The sequence below is a fragment of the Equus caballus genome, chromosome 11 (genome assembly GCF_041296265.1).
Source record: "Equus caballus isolate H_3958 breed thoroughbred chromosome 11, TB-T2T, whole genome shotgun sequence".
Classification (NCBI taxonomy): Eukaryota; Metazoa; Chordata; class Mammalia; order Perissodactyla; family Equidae; genus Equus; species Equus caballus.
Genome location: NC_091694.1, coordinates 32,941,808 through 32,965,526, shown reverse-complemented (window position 1 = coordinate 32,965,526; position 23,719 = coordinate 32,941,808). Strand labels below are relative to the sequence as shown.

At 43.7% G+C, this 23,719-nt stretch overlaps 1 protein-coding gene and 3 non-coding genes across 29 annotated transcripts in view; all 4 read left to right on the top strand.

The window, feature by feature from the left end:
- Positions 1-23,719, top strand: part of TEX14 (testis expressed 14, intercellular bridge forming factor) — a 159,712-nt gene that overhangs the window by 77,687 nt on the left and 58,306 nt on the right. For 9 of the 26 annotated variants that reach the window (XR_011423251.1, XM_023652898.2, XM_070227475.1 and 6 more), the window contains exons 3-5: positions 19,062-19,176; positions 22,337-22,502; positions 23,516-23,652. Coding sequence is in view for 23 of the 26 variants with exons in the window: in XM_023652898.2 (XP_023508666.1) it covers positions 19,062-19,176; positions 22,337-22,502; positions 23,516-23,652 (418 nt within the window). In the remaining 3 variants the exon portion in view is untranslated. Of the gene's footprint in view, positions 1-17,768; positions 18,319-19,061; positions 19,177-22,336; positions 22,508-23,515; positions 23,653-23,719 lie in introns of those variants that run through there. The other 17 variants (XM_070227492.1, XM_070227490.1, XM_070227484.1 and 14 more) reach the window with 11 other exon arrangements.
- On the top strand, positions 6,210-6,423 carry LOC111775815 (small nucleolar RNA U3). Its single transcript, XR_002811796.2, has one exon. It is a non-coding gene; the product is annotated as a small nucleolar RNA U3 (small nucleolar RNA).
- On the top strand, positions 10,504-10,717 carry LOC111775813 (small nucleolar RNA U3). Its single transcript, XR_002811794.1, has one exon. It is a non-coding gene; the product is annotated as a small nucleolar RNA U3 (small nucleolar RNA).
- Positions 18,039-18,253, top strand: LOC111775812 (small nucleolar RNA U3). The gene has a single exon (XR_002811793.1). It is a non-coding gene; the product is annotated as a small nucleolar RNA U3 (small nucleolar RNA).

Below are 23,719 nucleotides of genomic sequence, written 5' to 3'. Positions count from 1 at the left end.
AGATGTTAGCTCAGGGTTAATCTTCCTCAAAAAAGAAAAAAAAAAGCGCAGAAACTTAACCACCATGCCACTGAGCTGGCCCCAATGTGTGTTTTATAAAAAAATGAATATTGAGGGGCTGGCCCCATGGCCGAGTGGTTAAGTTCGCGCCCTCGCTGCAGGCAGCCCAGTGTTTTGTTGGTTCGGATCCTGGGCGCAGACATGGCACTGCTCATCAGACCACACTGAGGCAGCGTCCCACATGCCACAACTAGAAGGACCCACAACGAAGAATATACAACTATGTGCTGGGGGGCTTTGGGAAGAAAAAGGAAAAAAATAAAATCTTAAAAAAAAATGAATATTGATACATTATTATTAACTGAAGTTCATAGCTTACCTGAAAGTTCACTCTTTGTGCTAGATAGTTCTGTGGATTTTGATGAGTGTATAATTTTGTGTGTCCACAATTACAGTATCATACAGAACGGTTTCACTACCCTAAAAATCCTTTATGCTCCTCCTAATCATCCCTCCCTTGTGAACCCTGGAAACCACTGATTTGTCTTTCTTTTTACTGTCTCCATATTTTTGCCTTTTCCAGAGTGTCATATAGTTGCAATCATACAAGATGTAGACTTTTCAGATTGGCTTCTTTCACTTAGCAATATGCATTTTAAGTTCCTGGGTGTCGTTTGGTGGCTTGATAGCTCTTTTTTTTTTTTTTTGATGAGGACTATTGGCTCTGAGTTAACATCTGTTACCAATTTTCCTCTTTTTGCTTGAGGAAGATTGTTGCTGAGCTAACATCTGTGCCAGTCTTCCTCTATTTTGAATGTGGAACGCTGCCACAGTGTGGCTTGATGAGTGATGTGTAGGTCTCTGCCAAGGATCTGAACCCGCAAACCCTGGCCTGCTGAAGCAGAGTCGGGAACTTAACCACTACGCCACCAGGCGGGCCCCAGTCTTTTTTTTTTTTTTGTCACTGAATAATATTTTATTGTCTAGATGTACCATAGTTTGTTTATCCATTCAATTATTGAAGGACATCTTGATTGCTTCCAAGTTTTGGCAATTATGAATAAATCTGCTATCAACATTCATGTGCAGGTTTTTGTGTGGACATAACTTTTCAATTCATTTTGGGTACATACCAAGGGGTGCAATTGCTGGATTGTATGGTAAGAGAATGTTTAGCTTTGTAAGAAACTGCCAAACTATCTCCCAAAGTGGCTGTACCATTGTCCATTCCCACCAGCAATGAATGAGAGTTCCTGTTGCTCCACATCCTTGTCAGCACTTGGTATTGTGGATTTTAGCCATTCTAATAGGTGTGTAAGTAGTATCTCATTGTTTTGTTAATGTTTTTCAAATATATAGTAGAATAAATAATAATTTGAGTGTAGCGCTTGAAATAGTTTCGTGGTTCACCAGTAAGTCCCATGCCCCAGCAGAGTGGCCAGGAGCCCAGCTCCAGATTCACATGTCCTCAGCCAAGTTATCAAACTCCCTGTGTCTCAGTTTCCTCTGCTGTAAAATGGGGATAATAATAATACCTACCTCAAAAAAGATTAAATGATATGTATAAAGCTTTTAGCACAGAGCCTAAAACAATATTGAGAGCTTAACAGATTTTGCTATTATTATTAACCTTTTACCATTATATGAATGGTTTCATAGGGACTACGGATAGCCAAACCACACAAGTCCTACCCATTCCTGACCCACCTAGATTCTCATAACCTCCTAGGGCCAGTATCTGTACTGTATTCCAAAAGATCTCTCCACGGGTTTGGAAAAAAGGCCTCCACGTTGAGACTCGCTGGATCGTGATGGGAATAGTGTCATATTAACCTGCTAGCTTTGGAGACTCAAATCTTAGGCTGTGAAGTTTAGGACAAATCACCAATGACATATATTCCTTGTTGCTTCAGTGATTTATTAATTACAAAGTACTCAAAAATGTCCACAGAATCCCAGCCTTTCCTTTCCTGGTATCAGGCATGGATGTATCTGTTTTTGGAACTGCCGATCAGTGGGAGAAAAACCGGGGCCAACAATGTAATGGAAACAGTTCTGTGATTGCCATCAGTCAACAGCATGCACTTTGTGATTGTGAGGCATCCAGAGGTCAGGCAGGCGTCCCTGAATGCCAGGCTCTGTTAAGGCATTTCACAAATGTTAACTCTTCTCATCTTTGCAGTCTCCCTTATATGAGGTGGGTTCTGTTATTTTCGGGCCCATTTTAAAGGTCAGTGAAGGAAGCATCTATAATAGGTTATTCAAAGCAAAACTTCTTAGACATGTTGAACATATGAAATCTTATTAACTGGCTGCCAAAAGGACCAGCAGGTGGCAAGGGTAAGCATGGGGGGCGGGGCAGATGGTTGGAAAACCATATAATAGGCAAATATTATTTAAGAAATAAGCACTAATTTAGGTAGAGATTACCTAAACTTTTGTTTCACATAGTCCTAAAAATATTAAATGTACATGTCTCATTACAGAGGAAATGTGGGCCAGGCTGGCCGAAATGCCAGGTGTACTGACTCTCAATCAGAGAGCATTTCAGGCAAGGGGAACAAGAGGTCGGAAGGCTTTTCTTGCTGGAAGCATAAACACAATAAACCTAAGAAGCAAATGATGAGGCTACATCTGTGGCTGTTATTTGGAATAAAAAGGTTTCATTCCCCAATGGTAGTTTCACCATTCGTAACACAGAAGGACAAACCCAACAAACAGTGGTAAAAGTAAAGCCCCAAGGAAAGATTCTGATCTTAACTGGGCTGCTCTCAACAGAGATTTTCTCAAGCTGCAAGCGAAGGTGCAGAATACACAGTTCGCCCAGTGCTTAGTTTGGGGAGAGAACCTGTTTTTCTTTTTTTTAAAATGTGTGATCTGAGGATTTCCTTTTTTTTTTTTTAATTTTATTTTTTTCCTTTTTCTCCCCAAAGCCCCCCAGCACATAGTTGTATATTCTTCGTTGTGGGTCTTCAAGTTGTGGCATGTGGGACGCTGCCTCAGCGTGGTCTGATGAGCAGTGCCATGTCCGCACCCAGGATTCGAACCAACGAAACCCTGGGCTGCCTGCAGCGGAGTGCACGAACTTAACCACTCGGCCACGGGGCCAGCCCCTGAACCTGTTTTTCTTTGACAAGATTAAGGGATTTGCCCAAGATGGCACAGCCAGTAAGTGAGGGCTAGACTAGATTCAGGCAGTCTAGATCCAGAGAACACAAGCCTAACATTAACTTCCTTGCTTCTCTGGGATCTGGAGCTCTTAAAGAGATGACACCTAATGTAGCTCCCCAGATGTCAATCGTCATTTGAAGGGGCTGGCGTGCAAAGCTTGTTTGCTGATTTTTGTAAGAAGGTAGCCACGTGAAACCCTCTCCCCAATAAGTAAAATGTGTGTGGGTTTCTTTTCCTCAGTAGAAGCCTGATCAGGAATTATCTTTTATTATTTATTTATTTTTTTTTTTTTTTGAGGAAGATCAGCCCTGAGCTAACCTCTGCTGCCAATCCTCCTCTTTTTGCTGAGGAAGACTGGCCCTGAGCTCACATCCATGCCCATCTTCGTCCACTTTATGTGTGGGACGCCTACCACAGCATGGCGTGTCAAGGGGTGCCATGTCTGCACCTGGGATCTGAACCAGCAAACCCCAAGCTGCCGAAGCGAAACGTGCACACTTAACCGCTGCGCCACTGGCCAGCCCCAAGCAGAAGTTTCTTAAGTTTCCTGTGCCTCCATTTCCTTGTCTAAAACTGGGTTGATAATAATAACTTTCCTCATAGTGTTGTTGTGAATATTAAGTGAGGTAATATGAGAATATCAGAGCTAGGAGGTACTTTCAAGATAGGTCATTCAGTCCAATTCCTTATTTCCACATTTTACAGTTAGGGGTCACGTTTCTCTCTCTCTCTTTCCTTTCTCTCCCTGCTACCTTCACCTCATTCTGTCTTTGGTACTCAGAAGTGGAGTGTTTCTGTGTGTGTGTACGTCACATGGGTGTGAGCTATGCAGGGTGCGGTCTCAGGTTCCTTCAGGGAGGCCGAGTTTGTCACTCACTACCCAGTTGGTGACTTGCTGATCTACTGAAGAGGAGCTTCCTTTAGTAATCTCCTTCAGGACAAGGATTTAGGGTCTCATCTTCTTGTTGATGTGTCGCAGAGCTGCCAAGTGCTGTTCACTGGGCCAATGCATGGCTGTTGTCTGTCAGGAAGTGGCCAGAGGGCCTCAGGTCAGGACACAGGCTACATTCTCAGCCCTCTGCTCTTCAGAGCACTTGTGGTCTGTAAAGCAGCCCCCATTAATAAGTGGTTCATCCACCGCTACTCCTCAGGAATGAGTGCCCTATGATTTGCTTCTTTAGCATTTGTGAGAAATGCCTAGATGATGTCTCACTGCTCCTCCGACTGTGCACCCACATTCCCCACTTTGTTCCCTTTTCAACCTCTGCCCCCGCCCCCCCACCCCATTCTCCCACTGCCTACTTCTTTCCTTACGCGTTTATTTTAGTCAGGTCACTTTGTTAAATTTTACGTACAACCTCTAGTCTCTAGGCAAAATACAAAGAGCGTTTCCTGTGGGTTACGTGGAAGGAGAAGAGGACTCGCAAGATACAGGAGGGGAGAAAATTAGTGTTCAAGGCAGCAGGAGACAGCTTGTGGCCTGGCTGAGCCACTTAACATTCTAAGTTCATTCCCTTAAGCTCTTAGGGTTTATTTCCAAGATTAAATGAGGGGATCCGTGTAAAGGGTTAGTGGAAGGCCTGGAACATAGTAAAGTACTGGAGAAATGGTAGCTTTTTTTTTTTTTTTAAATGAACAAGAGAAATAACATTTAAGTCAGGATGTTTTTAGGGGGAGGGGTGTAGGATGTGTAATCTTTCAGACTTACCTGGCAAGTTTCTTTTTTGAAAAATAATATGACTTATTTAGTTTGGAATACTTTTAAAAGATTTTATTTTTTTCCTTTTTCTCCCAAAGACCCCTGGTACATAGTTGTATATTTTTAGTTATGGGTCCTTCCAGTTGTGGCATGTGGGACGCTGCCTCAGCATGGCTTGATGAGCGGTGCTATGTCCATGCCCAGGATCTGAATTGGCGAAACCCTGGGCTGCCGAAGCAGAGCGCACGAACTTAACCACTTGGCCACAGAGCGGCCCCTGGAATTTTTTTTAATACTGTCAAGTACAAAGAATAAAAATAAAAATAAGCTGTAATTGGAGCCGGCCCGGAGGCACAGCGGTTAAGTTCACATGTTCTGCTTTTGCAGCCCGGGGTTTGCCAGTTTGGATCCCGGGTGCGGACATGGCACCGCTTGGCAAGCCATGCTGTGGCAGGCATCCCACATATAAAGTAGAGGAAGATGGGCACGGGTGTTAGCTCAGGGCCAGTCTTCCTCAGCAAAAAGCAGAGGATTGGCAGCAGATGTGAGCTCAGGGCTAATCTTCCTCAAAAAAAATAAATAAATAAAAATGAGCTGTAATCTCTCTAGATAGACCTGCTGATATTTAAAAATAAAGGTGATACAGTCTGAGCTTAAAAAAATTCAAACGGTACAAAAATGTACAAAATTACCAATAAAACAGACCTACCCCCCCCAAAACCCAAAGTACCCACACTACAGCTTTTATGTTTTTCCTAATTAAAAAAATGGAAAGAATTGTTTTCAAAATAAACCTCTCTGTTCCCCATTTGAGATTGGCCCGGGTACATGAAAAGCTACCCACATGAGCCCAGTATGTGCTGCTCAGGTCCACACTCACCTGAGTAACCAGCAGACGGTTTCAAAGTAAAAGGGTCAAATTAACCAACCTATTAGCTTTTGCAATTTAGGATCTTAGAGGTTAAATTAAAAAAAAAAAATTCTCACCCACAGATGCTGCCTGTAACATTTAAGATTAGAAAACTGATTTGCTGCATCCCAGCATACCCTTGTCCTAAAGTAGCCCGGAAGTGTTAGTGTTTTTTTTAGAGACAGACAGACAGGAGCTTCTGATTGGCTATCAGTCCGCAACAGGTTAATTAAGAACTTGAAATCTTAGTTTCTTAAAGAAAAAAAACTCTTAAGAGTATTCAGAAATTTTTAAAAGTTATATATAAAACAACACTTTGAAAATGCATTTATGTGATATTTCCAAAAAGAGAGTAAAGTGGAAAAAATGTCGCCATCAGCAAAAAGTGCGTGACTGCCATAGACTCAGCAGAGGTTACAAATCGAAATTAAGACTATACTTTCAGGGATCATTTCTATAGTTCGTTACTAGAGAAGTTTCTCTGAACGTGTAGAGCACCCGAAACCACGAGGAGGAGGTGCAGTGTCCTCTCCTGAGCGTGAAGCCGGCTCTTGGTGTTGCTTCCGCAACTGCCATTTGCTATTGATGATCGTTCCTCTCTTCCTTTGGGAGAGTGAGAGGGGGAGGATGCCGTCTGAGTGGTTTCTGTTTACATTACTGTTGCAAAAAGTAGGTGGATACTTTAACATCGTTGTTAGATGAGGCTTTGGTTTCTTGGGGCTTTTGTTCTTTTTGTGTGGTGATACGTGGATTGTGTTGTTGTTTCTCTTTCTTAGTAACTACTTTGCTTTTTCCGTTGCTGGCATTGCACAGGCACCAATGTGTGTGGTGTAGATGTGGTGAACTTTATCCTGACAAGTTTTGGGCATGCTGTCAAATTTTCTCTCTGAGTGAGCTTTACAGTTGAATTTGTCTGTTGTTTGGGTTTTCTTTTTTTTTTTTTAGATTTCATTTTTTCCTTTTACTCCCCAAAGATCCCTGGTACATAGTTGTGTATTTTTAATTGTGGGTCCTTCTAGTTGTGGCATGTGGGACACCACCTCAGCATGGCCTGATGAGCAGTGCCATGTCTGCACCCAGGATCCGACTTGAGTCTCCCTAGAGGAGCGCGGGAACCCAACCACTCGGCCATGGGGCCGGCCCCCTGTTTGGGTTTTCTGATTGGATTTCTGTGTCATGTGATTTGAACTTTTCCTGTGTGAGTGCTTGGGGCAGCTCAGGAATATTGAAACGGAAAGTTTGTCTTTATACTCTCCGTCTGTGCAGTCACCGTCCCCTGACCCACGTAGACATCCGCTAGCTGGCCCCTGTGCTGATTTCTTCCTGTCTCAGGCCAGGCCAAGGAAGTGTAACGTGTGTAGCCCTACAGTTCATAGGACCTTAGCACTGAGGAGGAATGAAAGAAGGCAGGGTTTGGCCAAAGCATGCTGGACAGAGAGGTGGAGATAGTTTTACCCTCCATCTGAAGGGTAGTGGGCAGCTTTTGAAGGAGAGTGACTTGATCAACTGTGCAGTTTAAGGTCACTCTAACTGCTACGTGGTGATTAGATTTGGGGGGAACGGTGAGATGGCAAGTGTAAAGACCTGTTAGTCACCTACTGTATTCATCTACGTAGAAGATGATTGTGGTGATGGAGAAAGAGAAATTGACCAGATCTGAAAGATATTTAAGTGGTAAAATTGACAGGACTTGGGGATTGATTCACTGTAAGTATGAGTGAGAGTGTCAAGGATACTTGTCAGGTTTTATGGTTTGAACAAATGGGTGGACAATGGTTCCATATGTGAAGTCAGGGAGAATGGAGGAGGAACTGAATTAGGTAGGGCAATGGGGTAGCAAGTGATGGTAGAGTTCAGTTTTAAGGCACATTTAGGAGAAGTTTCTGACCTTTAACAGACAAATGGGAAAGGAGATAGAACTCTCAAAAGCAGACTGAGAATGAGCAGCCAGGGAGGTAGGACGTGTGTGTGCTTGATGGAAGCCAAGGAATGGAAGTGGGACAGTGAAGTGTGTAGAAAGTCGATGAGAGATTAAGATGGAGATAGAAAAGTAACCTTGGCTTTTATTGATGGCCATATTGGTCCTGTGTGGGCACAGAAACTGGTTTGGGGTGGACTGATCAGTGAAGGGATGTAAGGACTTGCCACTGGGTGGAAAGAGCTCCTGGAGGAAGTCAGACTGTGATAGAGAATATAGAGGTGGGTATGCATTAAGCTGGGGGAAGGGGAGGAGATGTGGGATTCAGACAGGGATTAATTAAAGATGAGAGAGCAAGTCTGAGTGCAAATGGAAGGACTGAGTAGAGCAGGAGAAATTGAAATATGGGAGAGAGCAGCTCCCAGCAGGCCAGGAGACCTTTGAGTCGGGCAGAGAAGATGGAGAGTGCTGATGTCAGTAGGTTCGTCTATTAGTGAGACCATATTGAGGGTTGTTTTTTTTTTTTAAAGATTTTATTTTTCCTTTTTCTCCCCAAAGCCCCCTGGTACGTAGTTGTGTATTTTTAGTTGTGGGTCCTTCTAGTTGTGGCATGTGGGACGCCGCCTCAGCATGGCTTGATGAGTGGTGCCTTGTCTGCGCCCAGGATCCGAACCGGTGAAATGCTGGGCCGCTGAAGCGGAGCACATGAACTTAACCACTCGGCCATGGGGCCGGCCCCCATATTGAGGGTTTTTGAACTGATGGCTTCTAGTTCTGTGCCAGGTATGAGGCAAGATCATTGCTGAGGGAGGCTGGTGAGGAGAGGGGTAGGAAAGTTGAGAATAAAGACGGAATGGAATAATCATCCCAGGGAGCAGGTGAGGAAAAGACCATCTAAGAGCGTGCCCCCTCCCCTTCCCTGCTATTGAAGTTTTGGGATTGCTTCCTGGTCTTGGAGGCACCCCCCCCCCGCCCCCCCAGATCCGAGTTACTTTCTCTTTCTTCCACTCTAGCCATGTACCATGTAGTTAGTCCTTGATCTTCTCTTTCTGGATCTACAGTGGTCAAGCGTTCACTGTGAGCCCTAAATTAGTTCTTGGTCTTCAAAGGTTCGGGATCCTGAGAGAAGCAGTGTATGCTCTGGAGTTGACTCCTTGGTCTATTATTTACTAGCTGTGGGTTCGTGGAAAGTTCCTTAACCTCAGTCTGTCCCTCTGTAAAGTAGGTAGATGCAGTAGTAATGGCATCAACACATGGTGTTGTTGTAAGGGTTAAATTAAATAAAGCAAGTGTGGTAGGTGAACGTTCCCTTCCCCCGTTCTGAAAAAGCCCCTCCCTTAGATTAGAAATCCTTGTCTCTTCCCCAGTCTTCCCTGTATCAGCACCATCCGCCTAATTGTTCCAGGCACAAACCAACATGTCACCTTTGAAGTCTCTTTCCCTGACCACCCCTGCCCCCCAGCAAGTCCATCAGTGAGTCCTATCAACTCAGCTTCCAGAACAGCCCAGGTTTTTCCTTCCTCCTTGCTAAGCCCAAATGCAAGCCACTGTGATCTCTCCCACCGACACTTTGCACTGGCCTCAGAATTGGTCTCCACAGCTTTAAACCTCTGAATGGTTTCCCTTCACACTTAAAATCCAGACTCCCCTGGCCTTGCCTTTGCTTAGAAAACCCTCAGATATCTGGCCCCTGCCTCCACCTCCTCTCTCTCATATCCTATGCTTTCTAGCTGTCTTCAAGTTGCTGGAACACACCATCTTGTTCCCTCCTTTGGGTCTTTGCATTAGTTGTTTTCTGTGCTTAAATATAACCTCCAAAGAGAGGCCTTCTCTGACCACGCAAATCTGAAGTAGCCGCCCAGTCCCTCTCTGTTTCAACACTTAAAATCCTTGGCATGCCTCATCTGGCATCCTCTCTCCCTCTCTAGAATGTAAGCTGTGTGTGAGAGTAGGGACTTTACTCACCTCTGTACCTTTGTATGCCCAGTACCTAGAATGGTGCTATAGCACATAAAAAGCAGGATAATGGTTAAGGTGACACCTACCAGCTCTGCTATTTAGCAGACCTCCCTGATCTTTCTGTGCCTTTGTTCCTCCAGCCATAAAACTAGAACAATTAATAATTGTATTTATTTCATAAGTGAAGCACTTAGAATGATGACGGGGGCCTGGCAAGCCCTCAGTAACAGTAGCTAACATTGTTATAGTTGGCACTCATGTGTTTGTTGAGAGAGGTGATGTCAGATTCACCATCTAGCTTTATTTTAAAAACTCAAAAAATGTGAACAGGTAGTGCAAACATATGATACAGAAACCAAAAGGTTCTGTGTTCTGGCACTGGTTTTCAGCCACCCAGTTGTTTTTCCTGCCACGGTCATGGTGACCTGCCTCTAACTTACCAGAGTTTGAAAGTCAAACTCGGAGGACAACCCTTGCATGCAACTACTAAGATTTGCTAAGCACTTGAATCAGCTTGGTTCTCATTGGCCCGCCGTTTCCTTTAGCTTTCAGGGGCGAGGCTGCTTCACCAATGCTGTGGAATGAATACCTCCTCGGCTTGAAAGATGCAGGTCATGATTGGCTGTCATTCAGTATTATGTTAATTAAGCATGGTTGTTTAAAAAATTTAAAAATACATTTCCACTTAAAATCTTAAAATGCATTGTTAAGTGATAGCATTTGAAAGATTGTGTTTCAAAATCTCATTCTCTTTTTTCAGTAGAACCAGAAATGGGGTAGCTATCTTACCATCAGTAAGAAGTGTGCAGCTGTCACAGACTAAGCAGAGGCTGCAAGGTCTAGGTTAAGACTATACTTTCAGGGATCATTTCTATAGTTTGTTACTAGAGAAGTTTCTCTGAACGTGTAGAGCACCCAAAACCACGAGGAGGAGGCACAGCGTTCTCTCCTGAGCGTGAAGCTGGCTCTTAGTGTTGCTTCTGCAACTGCCATTTGCCATTGATGATCGTTCTTCTCTTCCTTTGGGAGAGAGAGAGGGGGAGGATGCCATCTGAGTGGTTTTTGTCTTTATTTAGTTAAATGGAAGAAAGTTCTTAAATATTTGGTCACTTGCTTATGTTTCTATTTGTGCTTACTTTAAAGTGGTGTTTTTTGTTAATCTTTATGTTTTTTCCTATTTTGAGTCTTGTGACCGTTTTTTCTTTTAATCAGAGTTTCTAAAGTAGTTGCCTGCATTTGGTTTTTCCAGTGCACGCTTCCCTTCCTGTCAACACAACCCTGCCAAAACGTAGCATGCTAAACTAACCACAAGGCCATCCGGGCTGGCTGTGGTTTTCCAGTTTTGAATGTAGGATTTCTGTTGTATTGCCACCTTCCCTAGACAAGTTAGGCTTTGAGTATGCTGCTAGAAATTCATGTCTGGGCCTGCTATTCAGGTGTTTGACATATCTGCATTTTGAGCAATGGTTACTTTTTAGGAGTTACAAAGAAAAGCACTTTAAAGTAATTTTAAATGTACTTTTGATATTTTCTTGTTTTAAGATGGTTTGTTCTTTTTTTCTCCCCTCAGTGCTGTGATTATTTCTTTTAATTTTGTTTCTTTGGCTAAATGCAATTTTATTTATTTTTCAATTTTTTTTAGGAAGATTAGCCCTGAGCTAACTAGTGTAGCCAATCCTCCTCTTTTTGCTGAGGAAGACTGGCCCTGAGCTAACATCCGTGCCCATCTTCCTCTACTTTATACGTGGGATGCCTACCCAGCATGGCTTTTGTCAAGTGGTGCCATGTCCGCACTTGGGATCCGAACCAGCGAACCCCGGGCCGCCGAGAAGCAGAACGTGCAAACTTACTGCTGCGCCATCCAGCCAAGCCCTATTTTTTTTTTTGAGGACGATTAGCCCTGAGCTAACCTCTGCCACCAGTCTTCTTTTTGCTGAGGAAGATTGGTCCTGAGCTAATGTCTGTGCCCTCTTCCTCGATTTTATATGTTGGGAGGCCTGCCAAGCATGGCTTGATAAGTGGTGCTAGGTCCACACTCAGGATCCGAACCAGGGAACCCTGGGCTGCTCAAGTGGAATGTGTGAACTTAACTGTTGCGTCACTGGGCAGGCTCCTAAATCCCTAAATGCAATTTTAAATTAGCCTTTTTAGTCTGGTGTCCTTTTTTTTCTCCCCCCTTAATCTAAATATTTTTCTTTGTCAGGGCCGGGCCAGTGGCACAGTGGTTAAGTTCGCACGTTCTGCATCAGTGGCCTGGGGTGTGCCGGTTCGGATCCCTGGTGCAGACATGGCACTGCTTGGCTCACCTTGCTGTGGTAGGTGTCCCACATAGAAAAGTAGAGGAAGATGGGCATGGATGTTAGCTCAGGGCCAGTCTTCCTCAGCAAAAAGAGGAGGATTGGCAGCAGTTAGCTCAGGGCTAATCTTCCTCAAAATAAATAAATATTTTTCTTTGATTTTTGAACATCATAATTATCCCAGGCTGATCAGAGGTTTTTCCTAATATCTACTTTAGGAGGGCTCTTAATATATCACCCTTGTCATTGTACACCAGGCAGGCTAGAAAAATCAGCAAAGTCTCATAATTCTACTGACTGTTATGTGATATAGTTCACTTTAGGTACAAACAGGCTTTGTTTCCTTTTGGAGATGACAATGACTTTGAAAACTGCCCTTATAAACTGAGAAAGCAGCATATATTCAGCTAATTCAGATCTCAGGCCAGTGAGTAAAGCCACTGTTTTCTTTCTGTTTTTTAATTTAGTTTATTTTTAAGTTTTTTAATTTTTAAATTTTTTTTTTTTGAGGAAGATTAGCCCTGAGCTAACATCTGCTGCCAATCCTCCTCTTTTTGCTGAGGAAGACCGGCCCTGAGCTAACATCCGTGCCCATCTTCCTGTATTTTATATGTGGGACACCTACCACAGCATGGCTTGCCAAGTGGTGCCATGTCCGCACCTGGGATCCGAACCGGCGAACCCCCAGCTGCCGAAGTGGAACGTGCAAACTTGACCGCTGTGCCACCAGGCTGGCCCCATCCACTATTTGCTCATTGCAGTTTTACTTGTCTGTCACTAGGCCAGTCCTTGTTCTTAAAATTTGCTTTATCACTTTTCTTCTATTCTCAGTTTTCCACCTGAGTTTTATGGCTTTAAGAAACCATGGAAACTCTTCTCAGAAAATGTCTAGAGCATACTTTCTTGGGTGGTCCTTAAAAAAAAAATTTTTTTTTCTTCTATTAAAAGATCTTTTGGGACGAGCTGCCCCGTGGCCGAGTGGTTAAGTTCGCCACTCCGCTTTGGTGGCCCAGGGTTTCGCTGGTTCGAATCCTGGGCGCGGACATGGCACCACTCATCAAGCCATGCTGAGGTGGCATCCCACATGCCACAACTAGAAGGACCCACAACTGAAAATACACAACTATGTACCAGGGGTCTTTGGGGAGAAAAAAGAAAAAGAAAATCTTTAAAAAAAAAAGTTTTGGGGCCAGCCCAGTGATGTAGTGATTAAGCTTGCATGCTCCACTTTGGCAGCCTGGGGTTCACTAGTTCAGATCCTGGGCATGGACCTATGTACCACTTATCAAGCCATGCTGTGGCAGGAGGCCCATATGTAAAATGGAGGAAGATGGGCACAGATGTTAGCTCAGGGCCAGTCTTCCTCAGCATAAAGTGGAGGATTGGTGGCAGCTGTTAGCTCAGGGCTAATCTTCCACACACACAAAAAAATGTTTTGGGGGCCAGCCCCAGTGGCCTCGTGGTCAAGTTCGGTGCACTCCACTTCTGCAGGTTCAGTTCCCAGGTGCAGGCCTACACCACTGGTTGGTGGCCACGCTGTTGCAGCAACCCACATACAAAATAGAGGAAGATTTGCAGCAAATTTTAGCTCAGGGCGAATCTTCCTCAGCAAAAAGAAGAAGTTTTTGTTACAAAAGTAATATAAGGTTATTTTAACCAGTGGAATCAAAGATATTTTTTAAAGTTGCTAATCTGCCTTTTGAAAACTGGTATCATACTACACACATTCTGCAACTTGCTTTTCCCATTTAACACTAGTACATTCTGGGGGCTGGCCCGGTGGCGCAGCAGTTAAATGCACACATTCTGCTTGGGCGGCCCGGGGTTCCCCGGTTTGGATCCCGGTGTGGACATGGCCCCACTTGGCAAGCCATTATGTGACAGGCGTCCCACATATAAAGTAGAGAAAGATGGGCATGGATGTTAGCTCAGGGCCGGTCTTCCTCAGCAAAAAGAGGAGGATTGGCAGCAGATGTTAGCTCAGGGCTAATCTTCCTCAAAAATTAAAAAAACAGTAGTACATCCTGTCTGTCTCTAGTCCGTTGATATAGATCTAAGTCATTCATTTTAATAACCGCTTAATATTTTATCATCGATATGTACCATATTTTATTCAGGTATACCCCACTAATGGATATTAAGATTTATTTCCTTTTTTTGCAGTTTGTATCACCAGAAACAATGCTTTGATAAAATACTTTATAATATATCTTTATTTAATGGTTTTTAATATTCCAAGTGAGATTTCTGGGTCAAACTTTTAATAGGTATGGCCATATTGCTTTTTTCTTTTAAAGATTGGCACCTGAGCTAACAACTGTTGCCAATCTTGTTTTCTTCCTTTCTGCTTTTTCTTCCCAATTCCCCCCACTACATAGTTGTATATTTTAGTTGTGGGTCCTTCTACTTGTGGCATGTGGGATGCCACCTCAACATGGCCTGACTGGTGGTGCCATGTCTGCGCCCAGGATCCGAACATTGAAACTCTGGGCCACCGCAGCGCAGCGCGGAAACTTAACCACTCGGCCACAGGGCCGGCCCCTAGATATTGCCATATTGCTTTCCAGAAGCATTGTAACAATTCATACTCCCAACTGCATTTAGGAAAGTGTCCATTTTCCCATCTCTTTTCCAGCACTGAACGTTTTCTAATTTTTCAATGTTTTTCAAGCTTCATGGGAAGTTTATCCTTCTTTCCACTATTTTAACCCAGGCAGCATGCTCTGTTAGTTTATTGCATATTGTAGGATAGAGTGAAATATCTGTCCTTCCTGTACCTATATTATTTGTTTTATCCCCTTGTCCCCCTTTACACCCATCATCCTACTTTGCCCCAAAGCTATCTAGGTTCTCTTCTCTCAGGAACTAATAATTTATCTCCCCTTTGTGTTCAGTGCCGTGGACAGCGTTACTTAGTAATTAAAGCCTTGTGCAATTCTGAGCGGGGAGGCTGAGGAATTAGGATGCGAGGGAGATAGTATGGTACAGCGCATGGACTTTGGAGCCAGGTTGCTTTGTGACCCTTGGCAAATTGCTTATCCTTTCTATACCTCGGATTCTCCATCCATAAAACAATGATGATAGTAGTGCCTTCCTCCTGTCGTACCAATGTGAGGACTGAGTTAGAACGGGACCTGGCACACTAGCACATAGCATTATGAATATCAGATCTTGCCTCCCAAGAGGCCTAGAGGTTAGGTGACTGACTCATCTGGAGGCCCCAAGCTAAAAAGGGTGTCACTAGGAGTTTAACACTTGCACCCAGGTCTTTTGACCTTTTTGGTTAGTCCTTGTATCATGTCAAAGCTGCCTTTGGTCACTTCTTGGGGGACTTATCTAGTCACCTTTATATCAGCCACAGTGTGGGTACACTGCTGGCCTGAAATAAATATTTGTTGAAAGAGTGAATGAGCGAATATTTTCTACTAGGAAATCACCAAAGGGCTTTGTGGGAACAGTGGTTTTTGAACTATTTTTCTCTCCAGCCACCTGTATTCTCCCAAGAATTGTTGCTCAATGCCTAAGTGATATCTGGTCCCTAGAGAAGCCCTTGGAGACCCTGGTTGATTTAAGTTTTTACTTCATGAGGCCCAGTCTACTTCCCTGACTGTAGTCCCTTCCTGTTAAGAATTATGAATAGTTTGTGATTTTACAAATTAGCCTGCTACAGGTTTATGAATGAAGTAGAAGACATGAGATTCCTGGGTCAGAGCTGAATGGTAGTGTTTATTACTCACAGCAACAGCAGTAGCTAGAATATTGGTGCTTTTGGTTTTAGTTCCTCAAGCCCCAATTCCCACAGAGACATGCAAAAGCTATAAATACTGCACATTACAGAAGAAGTACCTTGAGCTTAGGGAACCCAACTCTTTCATAATGGACAGTACTTTGCTCCAGAGGGAGACATTATCTTTATCATACTGGACAGTAAGCGTGCCTGGACTTTGCTCCAAAGGGAGATACTGTATCTTCCAAAGTTCGCTATATAAACATCTTCAGAAACATAGTCTAGGGGCCAGCCCCGTGGCTGAGAACAGTTAAGTTCACTCATTCCACTTCGTTGGCTGGGGTTTCACTGGTTCGGATCCTGGGCGCCGACATGGCATCACTCATCAGGCCATGCTGAGGCGGCGTCCCACATGCCACAACTACAAGGACCCACAATTAAAATACACAACTGTGTACCGGGGGGCTTCGGGGAGAAAAAGGTAAAAAAACAAACAAAAAACATAGTCTAGAACAGAAGGTGGTTAGTGCTTCACTCCCATGACATGCAGAAACAGGAGTGATCTGCGGAGAATTGTCTTCCCACACTGTTCTTTGCTCCTCTTCTCTGCTCAGGCTTGCTTGTGTTGGGCAGTTAAGTTTACCCAGTACTGAAGATAGGTAAATTTGGCAGTTCCTCCTACCCTCCAGGTTGGGGGAGACAATCTGGTAGGGCAGACTGAGATCCCACAAATACTTGCAACACATCAAGCCCTGAGCAGTAAGACGTGAACTCTACTTGCACTGCTCTCACCAAGAACACTGTTCCTTCTTACTAGATTTCTCCAACTTTACTGCTGTTGGTGATCCTCCTTTTTGAAACTCTTACCTCCTTTGTCACTGTGACTCATTTGTTCCAGGTTTTTCTCTTGCCCCTTTTGGTTTCCTTCTCTCCATACTTTTAGGCTTTTTCCCCTCAGCTTGCCCCTGAAGGTGTTACTGGGCCTCAGGGTTCCCTCTTCAACCCTCAGCTGTTAAGGTTGTATATTTCGTGACTCATTTCCTCCCATGCCTTTAAAATGGCCAATGATAATGTTAATGATCCCTGTCTTGACCAGTTCTGTGTGCTAGACACCTTTGCTTGGATTCATTCATTCAATACTAGGTGCTTAGGGTATTTCCAGTCCACAAAGCCATTTCATGGTCTCTGCCCGTCTGAAACACAGAAGAGGTGTTTGATCTGGTTAAGTAGGTCAGCCAAGGGTTCCCTGAGACAATGACACTTCAACAGATGTCTCAATGATGAATTGAAGTTAAGTTGGGAAAGGGTAGGGGGAGAATTCCTGGCAGAGGGAACAGCTTGTGCAAAGGCCTTGGGGCAGAAGGGAACCTGACCACTATGAGGAACTGTTAAGAATTTCAGTATGACTGGAGTGAGGGGGAATCTGGTGCAAAATAAGGCTGGAGAGGTGGATGTTGGCCAGACCATGCAAGGACTTGTAAGCTATGTAGAGAAGTTTTTGGTGAGGAAGGTTGGCCCTAAGCTAACATCTGTTGCCAGTCTTCCTCTTTTTGCTTGAGGAAGATTTTCACTGTGCTAACGTCTGTGCCAGTCTTCTTCTGTTTTATGGAGGATGCTGCCACAGCGTGGCTTGACCAGCGGTGCTTGGTCCACGCCTGGGAACCAAACCTGCAAAACGTGGGCTGTAGAAGCCCAGTGTGGGAACTTAACCATTATGCCACCAGGCCAGCCCTATATAGAGAAGGTTTTGTCTTTAGCCCAAGAGCTGGAAAGCTACTGAAGCTTTAAGCAGGGGGACGATGTATTGTCCTTCTTTAAACACAATTTTTATGTAAATAAAAATTCCTTGATTTGGAAAAAAATCCAAAAGAACTGTTATATGTCTAGTATTTTGATCACAGGATAAAGTTTAAAAATAGGGCACACTTTGCAAATGTCACAGTCTTTGGCTTTGGGTCGTCGCTTTCACCATCCCCCTTTTCTTTTACGTTTTCCTTGCAAAAGGTCCCCGTCCGTATAAACTGAGCCATGTCTTCATGCTCCGGCGCGCTTTGCAGTCATCAGCGTTCCCGAAACCCTGACGCTGCGGAAGTGCCGCCGGAAACGGGGTGGGGTTGGAAATAAATGGCGTGTGTTTGGCGGTTTAACAGCCGTATGTTAATTACAGTGACTGCTTGACATGTCTTCGGAAAACGCAAAAGTAGTCAAAACGCTTTGCTGAGCTTTAGTAATGGAAAGATTATTTAGGAAATACACGCCAGTGTACGTTTAGGAAAAATAGTGCTGTAAGAAAAACTCACCATCAGTAAAATATGTGTAGATTTCGTCCACTTCGGAAACGCAGGAGGCGTATTGTTAAGACTATACTTTCAGGGATCATTTCTATAGTTCGTTACTAGAGAAGTTTCTCTGAACGTGTAGAGCACCCGAAACCACGAGGAGGAGGCGCAGCGTTCTCTCCTGAGCGTGAAGCCGGCTCTTGGTGTTGCTTTCGCAACTGCCTTTTGCCATTGATGATCGTTCTTCTCTTCTTTTTAGGAGAGTAAGAGGGAGAGGACGCAGTCTGAGTGGTTTCTGTTTTTCTCAGTTGTCGAAGAAAAGGAGCTGTGGGGTGTTGTGTGCACCTGTGTTTTACGAGTTAGTGCTGGGAATCATTGTTAAGAGAGTTGGTTCACTGATGCTGCGTTTATGGGTCTTCAGGAGTTGTTTTGCATAGTTCTTCTCTCCAGCCTTCCTTTTGTTTTTGTGTTTTCAAAACCTGTCCTTAGTAGATAGTGCCTAGCAAGTCGAAAATTTTTTAACGGGTTATATGTTAACAGCTTTTAATTTTGGTGCTTGTTGTCTGGACAGTTTTTTCTTTGGTTTTCGTTTTTTGGTTTTTTTTTTTCAGTTGATAGGTTTATTGTTTTCGTTCAAGCAGTGAGGTGTCCATTTTAAATTTTTCTCCCTACTTAATCTGTGTCTTAATGAGGCTGAAAGATACGGGCTTCTGCTACAATTTAATAGTGTTTTTATATTATTACTTTTTCCCCAACGCACACAGTAACATTAACCCCGCCCTTCCCTCCTATCTTCTGAAGAATGAGAACAGTGTTAGCTTATTTTTTAGCACACTACAGTGGGGTGAAATGCTTTATTGCAACTTTGTGTAAACAACGTTTTTGATGAATAAGTGCTGTGGTTGCTTTCTAGTTGGCCTTTTGTGTTTGTGTGACTAATGAACGCTTTCATTTTTCCTTTTTTTAAAAAAAGTTTGCAGTAGTAGTACATGAAAGTACTGTATAAAGGAATTTTAATTTTTTCCTCCTGATATGAGTTTTCCTACTTCTATCTCAAAAAATTTCCTTATGTTTGCATTGATTCTGGTATTTGCTTTGCAGGAATTTATGTTGATGCAGTCAACTCCCTGGGCCAGACAGCTCTTTTTGTTGCAGCATTATTAGGCCTTACAAAATTAGTTGATGTTCTGGTGGATTATGGATCAGATCCAAATCAGTAAGTACAATAAGATCACTATCTAGAAAATTAGTATGCTCTTAAGATGAGTTGGGACATTTGGAAACTAATTTGACAAGATATTAAGAGAATCTGTACTAATATTTTTATCCATGAAATACAGTTGTATACATATGTTGAAACATAATTTTAGCTGGTAATACAAAGTTTTCTAAGCAATTTTAGTAGGCCCAATGAGATAAGTGAAATTTATTAGTCATTAATTAATTAATTAATCATTAATAGCACAGTTTGAATATTCCCACCCCAGGCTATAATTTGTGTGATTTGCTTAAGCAATTTAACGTACCCACAACCAAGTTCTTTCACCAATTAACACTATGCTTGGCATCACTTTGTTAGGATTACTTTCGCCTTGCTCCTATAGTTGTGGTTTAAAAGAATCTGAGCTTAATAGTTGGCCCAAATTTTAATATGGAACAGCAGTACAAGGTAATGAATCAGCTACATCTCTTCTCTTTGTGTAATACTTTTTTTCCCCAAAGGCCTTCACTAGATCTTTGCAACCACCTCTCAACAGAGAAGGGGACATTTTTACAGTTCTCATTGGACAGAACCAGAAATAGGTTTTGAGTGCTTACATGATTCCAGCTGATTTTCACAGGAGTGCTAGAATATGAACAAAGTCATAAAATAGCTTTCCCATCTTACATAAGGAGGCCGCGTTTAATGTACTCAAAAAACACACAACTCTTCAGGTTTTGTTTTTTGGGTCTTTTTTTTTTTTTTTTTTGCTTATTAGGTTGCTTGCTTAGTGGGAGAAAACTTGGTAGTTTGGAAGAGTATAAAGAAAAAAGAAAAAAACCAATCAGTATGAAAATTCTGTAACTCAGAGATAACACAGTGAACGTTTTGCTGTGTTTCCACCTAGAATTTTTCTAGCCTCACATTTCCTCTACTGTCTATTGTGTTAATATTTAATTTCAAAGCTTGGAAATAAAGGGCTAGCTCACTTGATGTTTGTAGATACCAGCTTTGTAGGGAGGCTATATTAGGACCCCTGAAGTTCCTCAGCAAAAATGCAACATTTTCCAGTCATCTGCATTTACATCTGTTTGGTGGTGGTTTAGAGCTGGGTTTTTTAAAGATCGAATCATTCAAACCTTTAATATTCCAGATTAGGGAATTGATGCCTAGAATGTTTAAGTGACTGGCCCATAATGGTGCATTGTGTTAACAACAGAGCTGAGACCAGGAGCCCAGCCACCTGAAGAACTCATAACTTCCCTTTTTAGAAGACCCCATGATGCTAGGGGGAGGTAGGAAAGGACAGTGTCAAGGGAAGAAAGGCAAACCCCATGGCTTTGTATTTTGTGATAAGAACATTTTCATGTGACTTTAAAAATATCTTCCATCAAAATGAAGGGAAATTTCTGGGGGGAAGTTGTATTCCCAAGTGCTCAGTGGAAATCTTGTGATGGCCTGGGCTTATTGAGGTCACACAGTCAGATGCCTGTGGGACCAAGTAGGGTCAGTGGGTACAGACTAGGGAGGGTTGGGCATCTGTTACTGGGCAGGAAAGGGAGCCAGAGGAACCAGATCTTCCAGATTTCCAAGAGGCTGGAAATCCCACTGTTTAAAGTGAAATCTCCCAAATGTTAAATATTTTCCATTATTTCAAATTCTTTTTTTAAACACTGTGTGGACCAGATAAAACATGCCTCTGGGTTGCCATATCAGTCTGCAGGCCTCTAGTTTTCAACTTGTAGGATAAATTATCAAAGAAGACACATTTTGATACCACTCAGACCTGGATTCCCTTGTAAGTTTGGTTGGGTGTAAAAAACATTATTCCTTTCTTCCTTAGGATTTATGAGAAATGAAAATAATGTCCCTCTCTCTCCCCATCCAGCTTTCTTACTGTCTATGGGAAGAATAATTAGAAGATTATAAAACATTACATAAATTTGTTTTTCCACAGGGAGGATATTATGGTTCCCACAGTGCAGTGTACTGGACTACTCATTAGATCCAGTGATAGGAAGGAGCTCACGATGAGATACCCCAGTAGTTTCCAGATGCTTAGGTGCGGGCCAGCCTTGTTGGCATCACCTGGTGAACTTGTAAGAAGTACACATTCCTGGGCCCCAGCCTTGCAGCTTCTGCTTCAGTTTGTGTGTAGACTGAGAGTCTGTATTTTTGACCAATATCCCAGTGGCTCATTAAGTAAATTATGGTACATCTATACACTGGAATACTGTGCAGCTTTTCAAAAGAATTGAGGTGGCTTGTATGTTCTCATATGGAAATTTCTCCAAGATATATTGTTAAATGAAAAAATTCAGATGCGGAACAGTTTATATAGTATATTCTTATTCCTACTTGTATATGCATAGAAAATTTCTGGAAGGATGTAAAAGCTTGTAAGAGTAGTTGCCTCTGGGCAAGATGACTGGGGGTCTGGAGTTGGGAAGCTTTGCTTCTCCTCTTCCTCCTCTTTTTTCATTTTATTTCTCTTTCTCTTTCCCTTACCCCTTCCTCCTTCTCCCATTTGTGTTTCTTTTTCAATTAAAGAGAGAAAGCTTTCCAGGTGATTCTGATGTGCATCCAGGTTAGGAAACCATGGCTACATGTCACTATATCCTGGACACAGCCCTTCCTTCACACCTCAGATAATTTATAGGGTTTCATTAAATTTTTCTGAGTTGTAGATCCTTGACCAGATTGCTGATGCCAAGGTTTTGTGGGCCTCTACTGTAGGATTTGGGAGACAGAGACATTCTCACATGAGAGAGACGGTCTCTGCTTAGGCTGTGCTTCACCAGTCTAACCCCAGGGCACTACAGACATGAAGAAATTGTTTCAGGGCAGCCAGCGTCAGGAGGCCGTAGGGGAAAGAACACCAGATTTGGAACCAGACCCATAACGGTGTGAATCTCAGCTTTGCCCTTTTGTTTGTTCTTCTATAAATTGGGAAATGATACTGCCTTGAAGGTGGAGCTAAGGATAGAGAAAGGGGATGTACATAAATCTGCTGTTGGCCCATACCAGGGGCCTCACCAGTGGTATTATAATCCTTATCACCAAAGGTCGCCTTTGTAGAAAAGGAGCCCTGTGTTACCCATTGTGCGCCCCCTGCCCTGCTCTGTGGAAGGGAGGAGTGCTGCCATGGCCACTCATTGTACCACCCCTCCTCCAGCCGCTGCTTTGATGGGAGCACCCCTGTCCACGCAGCAGCATTTTCCGGCAACCAGTGGATCCTCAGCAAACTGCTAGATGCAGGGGGTGACCTTCGACTCCATGACGAGAAGGGTCGAAACCCGAAGACCTGGGCCCTGACAGCAGGGAAGGAGCGCAGCACTGTGGTAAGGTGGGCCTGCTCTGTATCCACACCCAAGGCAGAGCACTGGGCTGGGAGTCAAGAGCCCAGCAGGCAGGGGCTGGTCCTGGGGACAGCACAGGGCTTGCAGTGGCCTTGGCACTGGACACACAGGCCTGGGTTGAAGCAAATTAACCAGCTGTAAAACCTTGGGCATGTCTAGCGAACCTTTCTGGTCATCCATTCCGTGGAGAAGGGAGAACAATTGTAATTTCATTTCATCCTTAACTAGCACTCACCATGCATCAGACGTTCTGAATTAAATTACAGTCATGCGCAGCATAGCAACACCTCAGTCAATGACAACACATATGCAACAGTGGTCCCACAGGATTAGTACCATATAGCCTAGGTGTGCCGTCTAGGCTTGTGTAAGTATACGCTGTGAGGTTCGTACAACAACGAAATCACCTAATGACACATTTCTCAGAATGCATCCCCATCGTTAAGTGATGCATGACTGTAATTAAATATTAACTCATTTAATCTTCATACCAACCTTCTCAGGTAGGTGCTATTATTGTCCTCATTTTACAGATGGGGAAACTGAGGCCCAATGGCATTAAGTAACTTGCCTGAGGCCTCACACGGGCAAGTGTGATTTGCTCCATTGAGGACTAAATAACCTAACAAATGTAAAGCACAAAGGGCATGTGCAGTGCCGAGCACATGGGGGTAAGGGGAAGTAGGCAGAGTCCCCGTCCCTCCCTCCCTCTGGGCCTCCTGCTCATTAGCTGTTGGGCCTTGGAGAAGTAATTTCACTCTTGCCTCAGTTTCCTCATCTGTCAAAGGAGGGAATTGGAGGAAATTATTGGAAATGCTCTCCCTGAAAACATTGCATACCTGTAGAAAACCACTTGAGCCCTTCCCTTTCCAGAGACTTCCCTGTCAGGGTCTCTCAGCTCCTCAGATCATTCGCCTCAGACCATTCCAATTCCATTGAAGCCCAGGGTGGCCAGTAGCCATGCCAGCTTTGAGCATCTCTACTGTGTGTTGCAGATGGTGGAGTTCATGCAGCGCTGTGCCTCACACATGCAGGCCATCATCCAGGGCTTCTCCCAGGACCTCCTGAAGAAGATTGACTCCCCTCAGCGCCTCATCTGTGGCCTGCCCCGGTTTGGGGGCCTCATGCAGGGGTGAGTGCTGCCCCGAGCAGAGTGGGACATTCTCCATCACCCCAGCCTTCCTTCTGGGATCCCTGCA